This window comes from Lampris incognitus, chromosome 3, assembly GCF_029633865.1.
Source record: "Lampris incognitus isolate fLamInc1 chromosome 3, fLamInc1.hap2, whole genome shotgun sequence".
In the NCBI taxonomy this organism is placed as follows: Eukaryota; Metazoa; Chordata; class Actinopteri; order Lampriformes; family Lampridae; genus Lampris; species Lampris incognitus.
This window is the reverse complement of record NC_079213.1, coordinates 72,459,891-72,474,507: the sequence shown is the minus strand read 5'-3', so window position 1 is coordinate 72,474,507 and position 14,617 is coordinate 72,459,891. Positions and strand designations below refer to the sequence as shown.

The window sequence follows — 14,617 nt, the reverse complement described above, 5'->3', positions numbered from 1 at the left end:
ACAAACAAAAGGGAAAAAAATAGAAGACGGCAGTACTGCACAACGTTAAATCACACAACTAGTGTACGCCATCACATTAGAGTGCACGCATAGCACTGTGCAAAAGTGTTCACACCCTTCAGATCAGTTCACACCATTTTATTGAATTGCAAATGAGACATTGAAATTCTGCACGTGTGTAAAAAGACTAAAACTCAAGATTATCTCAAGATGATGGTGGCATTCATCTTAGGAAATATTTTAAATATATGAATAAATAGGCTGTTTGTATAAGTATTCAACCCTTGTTCTCTGGAATTTCCGCAGATGAAAAATATTATAATGAGAACACAGTTGTCGTACTATCGGTCTTCACCTGCCAGGAGAGGTTATAATCCAGAAAATGCAAAGAAATACTTTAATATCATCAATGCTTTAATTTCACTTCTCCGTCGATGCAGTGCCTGGGTGGTGTGATGCAGCTCAAACTTCCCGGTTATTAATCCAACAGCGCTCCCCGGAATATCCAAACACTAATATGTTGTATCTTTTTCCTAATTTTTACATTCATACCATGTTATCTTTAGCAGGTGGCTGGTGTGACAGAGGAAGATGCAGAGGACAGGAAGAGTTGGAAACAGATGATCTGCTGTGGAGACCCCTAATGGGAGCAGCCAAAAGTAGTAGTAGTAGTCATAGTCGTAGTAGTATGTTATCTTTAATTTGTGTATAATTCTCTTTAGTGTTCATTTTTCACTTACTTTTCACCAGATTCAAACCCTGATATCACCAAGGCACTGCCTAAAAACTGTCGTCCCTGAAAACTCAGTCCCTGACCAAGGAGCACTGATGAGGGAAACCAAGGGGAGACCTACAAGTGCTTTGAAAGAACCACTTTGAGCTACAGAGTTTAGTGGCTGAGAGTGGAGGGAAGGTGCACCGGTCAACAATATCAAGATCTCTGCATCAAACTGGTCCAAAGTTTGCCAGAAGATATCAGACTGAACCAACTCAGATGTTGGAAAAAGGTATTGTGGTCAGATAAGATCAGGCTAGAGGTTTCTGACCAAAGCTCATAGCGCCATGTGTGCTGCAAACACCGATCCTGCCCTGAGGAACACCACCCCTACAGTGAAGTATGATGGCGGCATCATGTTGTCAGGTTGTTGTTCAACAGTAGGGGCTGGGTATCTAGTCAAAACTGACTGGAGAAGGGATAAAGGTGAAATGCAGGGGTATAATGCAAGGGAACCTGCTTCTGTCTGCGAAAAGAAACCGGAGGTCCAAGAGAAAATTCCCGTTGCACCAGGGCGATGATCCCCAGCACAAGACCAAGGCAACACTGGAGTGAGTCAAGAACAAAAAGGTGGAATTTTGTACAGTGGCCTGGTTGAGGTCTCAGTCTCCTTCCTGGTGAGAATCAGTGGTACTATTTGAAGATTGCAGTCTTGAAGTGGCATACAGCCAACCTGAACAACCTGGAGCAAATCTTTACAGACTAACAGGAAGAAATCACTTCCAAACAGTGGACACAGCAGGTCGATACTTACCCCCAGTGACTTAAAGCTGAAATTACTCCAAAGGTGTCTACCAAATATTATTGTGAAGAGGCTGATACTTGTGCCAGCAACATTTTTTTTTGAGGGGGGGATTTCCCCCCTTTTCCTCCCCAATTGTACTTAGCCAATTACCCCACTCTTCCGAGCTATCCCGGTCGCTGCTCCAACCCCTCTGCTGATCCGGGGAGGGCTGCAGACTACCACATGTCTCCTCCGCTACACGTGGAGCCACTTTTCATCTGACAGTGAGGGGTTTCGCCAGAGGGATGTAGCGCATGGGAGGATCACGCTGTTCCCCCCAGTTCCTCCTCCCCCTTCCCCAAACAGGCGCCCCAACTAACCAGAGGAGGCACTGCTGCAGCGATCAGGACACACACCCACATCCGGCTTCCCACCCGCAGACATGGCCAACTGTGTCTGTAGGGATGCCCAACGAAGCCGGAGGTAACATGGGGATTCGAACCGGTGATCCCTGTGTTGATATTCAACTGAATAGACCGCTATGCAGCCCGGGTGCCAAGCAACATTTTTCTTTAAAAAAATGCATACGTGTGTGTGTGTGTGTGTGTGTGTGTGTGTGTGTGTGTGTGTGTGTGTGTGTGTGTGTGTGTGTGTGTGTGTGTGTGTGTGTGTGTGTGTGTGTACATACACACAGAGTGTTGTGATGCGTCTAGTGCAGCAGTGTGTAGTTGGAGGGAAGGTGCACGTGTTCTTCCAACCTGCTTGTGTCCCTCCTGCCCTTAGCTTGCTGCCGCTGGCTAGCCTTTGTGGCGAATAGGGAAGCATCCTAGCGTGTAAGCCTTCCCTTGCCAGTACATAGCCTCTCCTTCACCAAGACTCCTGCCAGGCCTCCCCGTGGCCACACATGGTAACTGGGGTCTTGCGGCCCCAGGCTAACTTGGCAGGGGATCTCGGAGCAGCAGTGGGCCCCAGAGATATGGTGTGCAGGCCCACCCTGGTGGACACACCCTGGCACCTATCAACCACTGCCCCGCTGCCTTGTGGGTGAGTCTGGAAGACATAAGGCTAAGGGAGCTTACCCCAACAGAAAAGCAAGCTGTGGCGGCACGCTCCGAGGCGGTTTCCGAAAAACTGGATTTCCGGCAGCCCCCTGCAGTTGTGTGGAGGTGCCGGTCGTCTAGGGATCCCCCTTGCCATCGGAACCATCTCCTCTACAATCAAGTCATGTGGCGTTGGGAGAAGCGCACCCCCCATGCCACTTTAAAAACCATCTCTGCGCAGGTATCTTCTGCTATCTGAGTCCTCAAAGGACCCACAAATAGAAGAAGATGGTCATCATCGGGCACGATGGACAACCAGCAAGCAAGCAAGCAAGTGTGTGTGTGTGTGTGTGTGTGTGTGTGTGTGTGTGTGTGTGTGTGTGTGTGTGTGTGTGTGTGTGTGTGTGTGTGTGTGTAAACAGATAATTGGTTTTGGCTTTGAAATGGGTCATTACAGCGTTTGAGTTTACAACAAAAATAACAGTTGGAACATGTGACTGTTATTTATTTGTAATACGGAAAACAAACGGATAAATATAAAGGGGTCGTTATACTTTTACAAGTTACTGTCGATAGGACAACGAATACAATTTCACAGAGGGTCCCGATAATCATATCCAGAAAGAAGGGTGAGCTGATTTGCCAACCTTAGCTGTGTGTCTGTGTCTCTGAAACCCTGCATTCTTTATGACTGCTGATGATTAGTATTAGTATAATGAGCTAAATATTGGTTGCTGCCCTAAACCACCACTTCCCAGCTGCAGGACCGAGCGGACCTCCACAGAGAAAAGAGAGAGGCTAGGTAAAGGGGGTTCACTCAGCAGAAGAAACGACAAGAGCTTCATCATGGGGGACGTTCGAAGGTAGCTCGGTGATGCATGTCTTTTTCTAAATACCCCGCAGTTCGACTTCTCTCCCGTAGCCCCCTTTTCTCCGCTCCTCCATGCAGATGCCTCCTTCCCATGAAAACGCCGAAAACAGCCTCTTCCTCCTTCTCCTCCTCCTCCTCCTCCTCCTCCTCCTCTCTCTCTCTCTCCATCACTGTCTGTCTCCTCAAAACAAAACATAGACAGCTTGCCCGGCCGTCTGGAATGCACATTAGGATCGACCTGTCACTTCAGCTCTCCTTCTCAGATTCCTCCATCTTTCCTCCTCTCCGGTCTACCTGTATACACCTCTCTCTCTCTCCTTAATCCTGCTATCTGTCCATCACTTTCTGTCTTTCATGTGCAAATGGGAGTCAGCAGAGACTCCCTGCTGTTAATTCTTCAGCCGGGATAGCAAGCGGAGACAGTGAGGCTGGTGAGTAGAAGCAGGGCTCTAAATGTAAACAGTGGCACGCAGAGAGGCTTAAGAGGGCTATAAATAGAGTGGTAGAGCAAGAGAGGGACAAAGAGAGAGGGAGAGAGAGGGAGAGAGAGCGGGGGGGGGGGGGAGAAGGAGAAAGGGAAAGCTTTGCTTACGGAATAAAAATTGCTCCCGACAGTTAGGGATTAGTGCTTCCCTGGAGGATTTTCACTCCAAAAGCCCAATGTGGGCCGATTGGGCAGAGCACCAGCCCCAGTCATCTTAATTCAGTTAAGCTCTGCCACACACACATGCAAAACATACACGCACGCGCACGCACACACATGCACAGAGTAGTTAACACACACATTAGGTAGTGCCGCAGGGCAGTTGGGCAGACGAGGAAGAGGAGGGCTGTTGCATTAAAGATGGGTGGTTCTTGATGCACAAATAGAAAAAAAGACATGAGTAATTGGTTGAGCAGGTAGACGGTACCTGTGCATTAAGCTGCACACACATACACACACACACACACACACACACACACACACACACACACACACACACACACACACACACACACACATACGCACACACACACACACACACACATACACATACAAACCAACACACACACTTAGATACAGACACACACAAAATTATGATCCTCATTACCGGCAGATTACTCAGCACCTGAGCCTGTTAACCTTGTTAAGCAACAACCCTCTGCAGCATACAACACAACTAACGGAAAAACTGATGCACACACACACACACACACACACACACACACACACACACACACACACACACACACACACACACACACACACACACACACACACACACACACAAGCCCACCTCTCATTCAGCGTTCAAATGAACTATTATCCTATCATAAATGAAACAAAGTGCTAACGCAGACACACAAGGCATAACTACACCTACATACAGTGTTTTGCACCCATCCAGATGAAGACCTAAAACAAAATAAACCCTATCCACCCATGTGCACATACACACATGCCACATATGTTGCACGTGTATCTATGCGCACACACGGGTAAATATGAAAGCTGTAGGAAGATTGTGTAAAAGTGCCGTCTTCCATCTGCTGGGGTGTCGTAGTTCCCACAGCAACACATTAGTACCCAACTCCCCCATCGTGGCGTCAGTAAACAAAATCTGTATGTGTTTATATTTTGTGTGTGTGTGTGTGTGTGTGTGTGGGTGGGTGAGTGTGTGTGTGTGAGGCCACATTATGCAAGAAGTTACACTGCAAGTGCATATACACACAAATGCATTCACAGACACAAACAAACACACAGGCACACAACCAACTATTTAATCAAACATAATTCCAACACTTAACACACCTTAACCCAAGCTTTAATCCTGAAACGACCCCTCTTCAAATTGAAGACTAACAAAATAACCCCACTCGGAGAATTCTTAACACACAGTTTATTAATGATGAGACAGCTCTTGTCTGAGTTATTAATGACCCCCTCTTCTCCGCTGACTCTGGTGCCCTTAGTATTCTCCTCCTCGTTGACCTCAGGGTTGTATTTGACAGGGTTTGCCATTGTATTCTTCTTGCCCATCTTTCTGCCGTTGGTATTATTGGCACTGGTTCACGTCTTCCCTTCTGAGAGATCACTCCATCTCTACTCAAAAGCACAAGTCCTCTACTGCTCCTTTTTTTCAAGGTGCCCCCCATGGATCTGTTCTCGGCACTCTCCTTTTTATTATCTACATATTCACCATTGATGCTGTCACCACCATGGCCTCAGTTTCCATTGCTATGCTAACAACACACGGATCGACATCAGTACCAGTCCCACTAATGCCCTGGCACCCCCATTATTAATAAATGGCACATGTGACATTGAGCAGTGGATGGATTCCAACTTTCCCAAGCTCAACAATGACAAAACTGAAGAACTGATTTTTGGCCCCTGATGCATTGCCACTCACTACACAATCTGATCTCACTCAGTCTTGATATAGCAGATGGTATCACAGTCTTTCCATCAAAATCTGTTTGTAATCTTGGTGCTATTTTTGACCAGAGGCTGTCTTTTGATACTCATGTTAATTCTATAATCAAGACTTCGTTTTTTCACCTGTATTGCATGACTGTCTCGTACTCAGCTTGACTTATACTGAAACCGTAGGCCATGCCTTTATAAGCTCCTGTCTTGATTACTGTAAGGCCCTTTTTACTGGTCTCCTTGCCAAAACCATCTCCAGATTATATGTCCAAAACTCTGTTGCTAGAGTCCTCTCAGAGTTATACCATATTTATTATAATATCCTTCTCCTAACCGTGGTCTCACCTCATAATATTTGTCTGACCTTCTCCACCCAGTGCTGGTTTACTCTCTGTCCCTAGATTCAGACTTGCTTCTATGGGTGGCTGGTCATTCAGTGTCATGTCTCCCAAACTTTGTAATTCACTCCCACAGAGCATCCATGACATTTCCTCCATTACATCTTTCTAATCTCATTTAAAGACTCATCTCCTCTTACAGTGTTACCCCTCGCTATCTCAGCCTTCTTCTGAATGATTTATGTTTTGTTATCAGTTTCGTTTTGTTTTGCTTGTTTTTTTGTCATGATCTGATTGTTGTTACTTGTGTTATGTTGTGTTGTGTTGTGTTGTGTTGTGTTATACTATGGTTAAGAAACCTTAAGCTTTACAGAGGCAGCACAATAAAAATAAAAACTATTGCTATTTATCGTTATTTCTGTCGGCATGATGTTATTCGATCCTCACAAGCAGAGAAATACACATTCACATAATATATGACAGATGATCCTCTTAAGTATTCACACGGTGTGAACGTATTCACGGGGTGTGAATGAAAAACCAACAGCACTGAAAGTTGCAGGTATGCTACGCTGGTGCGTGAACAGTTGGCGTCAGTGGAGTCATAGCTCAAAGGCAGTTTTTGCGTTCACATTTTGTCAGATGAATGAATAAAATATGCTGCACCAATTTTCAAAAAAAGCGGAGGGATTCTCAAATTGAGATTTTCTGCCATCTGAATAAGGAGTAGGGGCGGAGGTATACAAAACACACACACACACACACACACACACACACACACACACACACACACACACACACACACACACACACACACACACACACACACACACACACAGAAAAGGCACATATTTCACTCACCTCAACCCACAAGGACAGGAGGACAGGTCATTGGGTGACTGAGGGGTGACAGGTGACCCCGAGGGGTTAGCGCTACCCTCGCCCTGGGAATGTGGCAAGATGAATATCTACAGTGATCAAATTAGGACAGAAAAAGCCCTGTCCAGGCACTTGCTATTCCTAACCAAAATTGCTTGCTGAAGTGGGCCGCTGTTGCCTCACTTCTTGTTTTCCCTCCCTTTAATGACTGTTACAGCTACAGAAATACAGTAGGGCAAACATGAGGCTGGACGTGATAATACTCAACAAATATTAGGAAAATATTTTCAAATATTGATGCGCAATAAAGCAGACAGACCTTTTCGGTAAATCAGCTACACTACTCGCTGGCTCCAGTGATACCTGCACACACACAAAACGCACCTGCACACACGAGCTCCTGTTCATTGCGGGTCACGAATGGGCCCACAGCTCGTAAAACGGGTGATGGGTGAAGGTGGAGCATAGGGAAATATAACCGGTCTTGACGAGGCTGCTGGTAACAGTGACACTGAGTGAGATATTTACCGTAACCTTGCAGCAGCCTTGGCAGAAGAGGGGAAGAGGTCGTAATTCTTCTCTTCACTGCAATACTTGTTCAGACCTGAGTGAAAGCCCTCTTTCTGTACAGAGGCAGCATCCACGGCCCGCTCTTCGTCTTCTTTTTAAGGTTGGTGTCAGATAGGAGGCTCGTTGACTGACCAATAGGAGAATGCTTGTTATGGGAGAAAGTATGTGCGTCTTCAAGCATACATGTTTGTATCACCCCCCCCCCCCACGCACACACACACGAGCACTATAGAGAAGGTGCCATGCAGAAAATGACCCTGATCACTGTCAAACTTCGGCCCCTCATTCTTGCTATTTCCTCGCCCTCCTCCCCCCCAGACAGGCCTGGGCGGTGCAACTCAGATTGGTGTGAAATCGTCGCTTAACAGGCGGGAAATGGGTTCTGTTATTTTTGGACCTGAGTCATGGGGGACCGTGGGACCATCATCCTCTCTCTAATGAGCAGGTGATGGAGGCGGAGGTGGCGATGGGGGGATGCACGGGGCTGCCACAAATGGTCACACACGGACACACACGACAGATGTGGAGAAGAGAGAGAGGGAGGGAAACGGCAAAAAAGGAAGGCAAGTGAGGGAGGGAGAAGGAATAGGGAGAGAGAGAGAGAGAGAGAGAGAGAGAGAGAGAGAGAGAGAGAGAGAGAGAGAGAGAGAGAGAGAGAGAGAGAGAGAGAGAGAGAGAGAGAGAGAGAGAGAAGCAAAAAACAAGGAGAGATGCAAAGATAGCGGAGAGACTCTGTGTGATTACACCCCCTCTGGTCCGTGAGGAAATCACCATTGGATTAGTTCAACATTAGTAACCTCATTTGATGACAGTCCTGCAGTTATGTAAATGAGTGTTTATACCGCTGGGCTCAATCAGAGGGGGCAAGTCATAAGAACAGACAAGACTAGGTCTGTGCACAGTGTGTGTTTAGGCTGAGATGATGGAATGGAGGGGGGCTGGGTAGAGTCAAAGCAGGAGGTGTCAAATACAATGCCATATTTTCCCTAGAGCGGAATATCGCCTGTGACAGAATCCTTTGGAGAAACGACAGCCTGGCACATCCATGTCACCACCACCAACACCACCACCACATACTCACAGTAATACACCCACTGCCGATTATTGTGCGGTTGTTGCTGAATAGTCATGTCCATCTCGTTTAATGTTTGGGTTACACACACACTTGTGCACACAATCTGAGGAGTCAAGGAAATCATGCAACATGAATATAGATTCACCTCTTTAATCACCATGCGCTACCCTTTGCTGCTTCACCACTGCTCAAACAATGATTACACACATTTAAAAAAAAAATCTTTACAATCACAGTACGACAAAACCTCCTCTCCTGTCTGGCCAGGGAGGACACACTGACATCCAGCGCCTTTAAGCAAAAGGCAAAACCCGGCTACTGGAAGATGTCATAAATATGGGACAAAGCCTTTTCAGTGACGCGTCAGGGCAGCGTTTCATCCGCTCTCACCAGATATCCCGGGCAGAGCCCACAGTCCCTCACCAGTGGATCAGGTTGTTCTTGAGACTGGAGGGTTATGTCGACACCAACAGTTAAACACTGCCCCCTACTGCGACATATTTAACATGTGTTCATTTCAGAACATGCTCTGGATTTGCAACATTACCCATGTTCGCAGACCCTGTTTCAAGACAGCATGGATACTAGCTTGACTAAATCGATAAAATTCCTACTTTTAAAGGAAAAGTAAAACCCAAAGGACCCAAAGGACTTCGAAATAGCGAGCAGACACCACAAAAAGCAAGACTGATTTGCGATAGTAACACCAACCGGTTCTGTCCCAAAATATCCCTTGTAACATATGTTAAATTATCTTCATGTCGAGATCCTTCAGATGGTACTTATTCAAAATAAAGGCTTCCATTGTTTGACAGTCTTTCCTTTTCTAAAGTGTTGAACACTTAAGACTCTCGGGACGGGTCATAGCTGATGTGCAGGACTCCTTCTCACTTGTCTTCAGCCTCGTGCCGTGCTAGTGCAGGGGGTAAGGTGTCTCCACAAGGGCCGTGGAAGTGGAACCTAAATTAAACACATACACAGAACCAAGTCAGTACCCTTCAGGGGCTGCAGCTGAGACAAATGAATGAATATGAAGTATGTATATTTAACTGTGTGCTGGTGTGCATGTAGTACGTCTCTGTATCAGTCAGCCAGTGGGTTAGAGACTGAAACTAACTTAAAGCGCATGGTAGCTGGTGTATTTTCCATGTTGAACTCTGCAACAGGGACTCCTCTGGCTGCCACTTGTGGAGCAAACATGGCTGCTGGATAAACAATGGAAGATGTGCCAACCTGGTTGGTAGAACAGAAAAGCACAGGATTTTTTTTAGGCTAACTTAACACCTATACGAAAACATACACAAAATTGTCCAAGATGACATGGCAAATAGCAAAATAACCATTTCAAAGATGTATCAAACAAGAACAGAAAAGTACTGTACATTACTAAAATGTTTGACTGTGATGCAATACTGGTAAAAATATCAATATTCAATATCACTCTTTTGTTGGACAACTTTGCATTGAACAATTTCTAGAGACCAAAACAGAAAAAAATACTTTTACTGGATCATAATTTTTAATGAGATATAATTTTATGCTTACGAATGTTATAAATCAGTTTTTATTGATCTATAACATTTATTTTCTTTATAGCAAAAATATTTCTTTCCAATTAAAATTCAACAGTGACACAGTTAAAGCTGTCACTTGGGTAAAAGTATCGCAGAGAATATTGGAGAGAAACACAGCAATGTTTCTTAGTCTCTGCCTTTCCCTGTCTCTGCCCATGTCCTTGTGTGTGTGTGTGTGTGTGCGTGTGTGTGTTCTTTGAGTGCAATGGAGGCTTTGTCTTTCTACTCCTTTTTGACAAACCAGCTTTGGTTCTCTTTCATGCAAATTGTGGAACAGGATTGAATCTTTGTGTGGAGTTTGCATGTTCTCCCCGTGTCTGTGTGGGTTTCCTCCAGGTGTTCCGCCCCCCCCGCCCCCAGTCCAAAGACACGTAGGTCAGGTGAATCGGCCGTACTAAATTGTCCCTAGGTGTGTGTGTGTATGTGTGTGTATGTTGACCCTGTGATGGCCTGGCGCCCTGTCCAGGGTGTCTCCCTGCTGCCCAACGACTGCTGGGATAGGCTCCAGCTATCCCCGTGACCCTGACAGCAGGATAAGTGGTTTGGAAAATGGATGGATGGATCTCGCTGAGGTGAAAACTTGATTCGACAGGCTAGCCATGCTGGTGTCAAGTGTGTGGTTATAAAAATTCTGAATCAATCAAAAATTTGACAGCATTATACTGCATCACAAGTACAATAAAGTATGGTATAATTAAAATTTCTACCTGTCTCTCTCTGCCTCTCTCTCTCATATCCAAACACTTACTACAAGACAGAGGTCACAGTTATCTAGCTCCTCCTCCACACGGGTCAGGATGTCTGAGTCAAGAGTCTCTCCAAACCACACCACTGCAGGCCTGACAAGACCACGACAGGCTGTCTGCTCACACCTGTCTCTCACACAACAGACATAGTACATACACATTACTTCACCTGAAATGACGACATTACTAAGAGAGCAAGTGTGTGTGTGTGTGTGTGTGTGTGTGTGTGTGTGTGTGTGTGTGTGTGTGTGTGTGTGTGTGTGTGTGTGTGTATCTCACCTGGGCAAGTCCTGAACAGGGATCTGAGCATCATTGGTGTTTGGATCCGGAGCACTGAAGAGATAAATAAAGAGGTTAGCTGTAGTTAGAGCCATAAATGGAGTTGAAAACACAAACCTAGCAACATCCAAGAAACTACAGCAACCGTTATCATTAATTATAGTGGACCATATCAGCTATCAACAGGAGACATTTCACTTCAGATTTTAATTTTTCATCATGCATACCCAGTGTTTGCTTTCAACATCTTGAATGTGTTAAGAAGGCATTTGACATCTTATAAATACAACAAACGTTATTTGTAATTGAAATGTATAGTAACTACATCCAAATATTTTGAAAGACAATTAATGTTTTCCGACACTCCACGCTTATGCAAAGCCTATGCCCTTACCCTTTGCCTTCCAAGGCAGCACAGATTGGACTCTTGTAATTGGCTGATTCATGACCACAGCTCATACAGCGCGTTTTAAACAAACTTCCTGGATTTGCAAAAATAAAAGAGAGAATTAGGGTCTTCAAGAAGAGTGTGAGATGGAGAATGAGTGTAAAGGGAAGAATAAAAAGATAAATGCAGAAATGAAGTGTAAGAGGAAAGTATGGAAGACATTTCAAGATCTGTAAATAACAGGAATGAAGCTAAAGCATACATATCACTGTAACCAAACCAGATATACAGCTATTAAAATCCATCTCCATTCGAAACAAAAACACAGTGGCAGTGAAGATTTGTTTTTTACTCTGTTTACCGTGTAATTCCAACATGTTTTTGGATCCAGCACGGCGGTGGAGCTCATCTATGTTCTGAGTGATGACAGTGACTTTACGCCCCTGTTTGCTTAGCCGTTCTTCACACTCTGTGATGGCCAGGTGAGCAGGGTTAGGACTTTTGGTCAGCATGACCTCTCGGCGGTAGTGGTAGAATTCCCAGACGCGGGAAGGGTTCCTAGAGAAGGCCTCTGGGGTTGCCAGGTCCTGTCAGATTTCGAGAGAGAGGTAAGGGCAAGAGACATGAGTGCAGGGCAGGTGAAGAGGGACTCAGCAATAATGGAGAAAATTTGGTTTATGCAGATAGCCATTACAAATCCACTCATTTATGGAGAAAGAACTGGTGTTTTCCTTAAAAGATAATCACATTAATTAACATGATTGTTTTAAATTACAGCACTTTCAGCTTGTTGCAAAATTTGAGTAAAGCTCAGCTATAATTAACTGAATATTTTGCAAAAGGAAACATTATTGTGGAAATCTCCAATTGATGTCACATATTGTGATCATAAATGTCTCATCACTAGAAACTCCACCCCTATCTGAAAGAAGAAAGGAGAAGAAAGCCATTTTATTTTGTCATTGTAGGTTACAATGAAATTGTAGATTACAATGAAATTAGTTTTCTGCATTTCACCCATCCTATTGTGTAGGAGCAGTGAGCAGCTGCAGTGCCCAGGACCAACTCCAGTTCTTCTTTCCATTGCCTTGCTCAGGGGCACAGACAGGAGTATTAACCCTAACATGCATGTCTTTTTGATGGTGGGAGGAAACCCATGCAGACACGGTAAGAACATGCAAACTCCACACAGAAAGGACCTGGGACGGCCTTGAGTTCAAACCCAGGACTTTCTTGCTGTGAGGCAACAGTGCTAACCACTGGGCCACTGTGATGCAATCAAGTTTCCACAGAATTTGATAGTAGTAGTTGGAGATTAGTAATCTGTTCTGTTTAAAGAACTAGTATACTTCCCTCTTCATTGTGTCACATATTAAAGCAAATGCCAACTAGATTCAGTATCAATGTTTTCCTACTATTGATTAAATTAGGTAGTATTGTTTTTTTATGTTTGTGCACCTGGCATATCTTTAGTATTTCAGTTTGGCCTTCAACTGAGAGCAGTGTTGAGGCCTTGATTTCCATGGCCTTTAACATGGGGAGCTAATTTAACTAATTTTATCCTGGTATCATGGAAAATCGTCTAGCAGACAGATGCAACAGATTAGCAATTTTTTTTCATTTTCAAATCAAAATATTGATGAATTCTTTAATGACAGGTTTGCTGACCTGAGGAAAAGTAACATTAAATTTGTAAATCACACCAGCACTAGATGCCTAGGGAAGTGTGTTAGTCTACCTGTGCTTGCCATTTCCTCCAATAGCCTCCTGCTCCTCTGAAGGTAGGGACTCCACTCTCAGCACTCACCCCTGCCCCAGTCAGGATGGCTACATGCTGGGCCTTAGAGAAGATCTCCCTAAACGCTGCCAGATCTAAACAAACACACAAACACACACACACACACACACACACCTATGAATGTGAATGACAGCTCACTGGTCTGTGTTAATTTCTACTGTATGCAAGTGAATGTAAATGTGAGGCAGGGTAGTAAATATAAAGACCTAAACCACTACCTGAACTTGGCCGGGTCATGACTTTATTGCCACTGGGGTTTCCAAAGTGGGCACACAGATGAGAGGATATTATGCCTCTACTGGTAATCTGGCGCACAATCATTGAAAATTAGCGGCTGGGGGGAAAATTAGGAAAAATCAGTAAAACCAAACAGCTCTGGGGTATATAGGCGTGTACTCGAGAGGGAAGGTGACCATGAACTATACCTCAAATGAGGTCACAAGAGTGAGCAGCTTTTGCTACTGCACTGCTTTAGTCGCCCAGTATCGGTATCTACAGACGCTTTTCGTTTGTTCGCTCATACATAAACACTGGCATAAACCCTTCTGCAAATGACACCTTAAACATGGCATTAGCTAACTGGTTACAAGGCACGCTGAGCAGGTCACGTCAGAAGAAGGAAGCTAGCGAGTTATTGCTTGCTAACAAGCTAACAAGGCTAACGACAACGATGGCTTTATTATTACCGAAAAATAGCAAATGCAGTGATCCGCACTATGGAGGCAACGATGTTAAGCATGATGATAGGGGGGGCAGAATTTCCATGGTGAAATTTGAAGATTTTTCTAATCTCTGGTTTGCAAACTACCTTAAAAGTTGGAAAACTGGATAACCCGCTGCTTGCGCAGGAAGTTGCTTGCTGTTATTTTCCTCGTTCACCGTCTCACGCACCATAGGTAGATGACTCCGATGGGAGTAAATCAACCAATGGAAAAAAACCGCGAAGAAAATAACAACCATGCCAGTTCCGGTAATAACTAATATGACCACTAGAGGGCGTATTTGCACAACAACGCATGTATTTCTTGGTGTGATTTTTTTCCGATATTAAACTGCTGCTACTTTCGGCTGCTCCCTTTAGGTCCCGTTTTTGTCGATATTAATGCTGAAATTTTTATTGTATTTTTATTTTGTCTTCATTCATACGTCG

At 44.7% G+C, this 14,617-nt stretch overlaps 1 protein-coding gene across 3 annotated transcripts; it reads right to left on the bottom strand.

Moving 5' to 3' along the window:
• Nucleotides 1–8,816: 8,816 nt before the first annotated feature.
• On the bottom strand, nt 8,817–14,333 carry sirt5 (sirtuin 5). Of its 3 annotated transcripts, none has more exons than XM_056277196.1 (9): nt 14,276–14,333; nt 13,686–13,801; nt 13,408–13,541; nt 12,031–12,256; nt 11,676–11,763; nt 11,282–11,335; nt 11,005–11,128; nt 9,800–9,915; nt 8,817–9,642 (listed from the first exon to the last, which is right to left on the bottom strand). In XM_056277196.1, exons 2-9 carry the CDS (start codon nt 13,786–13,788, stop codon nt 9,570–9,572), a joined length of 918 nt encoding a protein of 305 aa, XP_056133171.1. In that variant the 5' UTR covers nt 13,789–13,801; nt 14,276–14,333; the 3' UTR covers nt 8,817–9,569. The 3 variants fall into 3 exon arrangements, with proteins under 3 accessions (XP_056133171.1, XP_056133172.1, XP_056133173.1); XM_056277197.1 differs by having other exon boundaries at nt 14,154–14,294; XM_056277198.1 differs by lacking the exon at nt 14,276–14,333 and adding an exon at nt 13,893–13,970.
• Between the last annotated feature and the right edge of the window lie 284 nt (nt 14,334–14,617).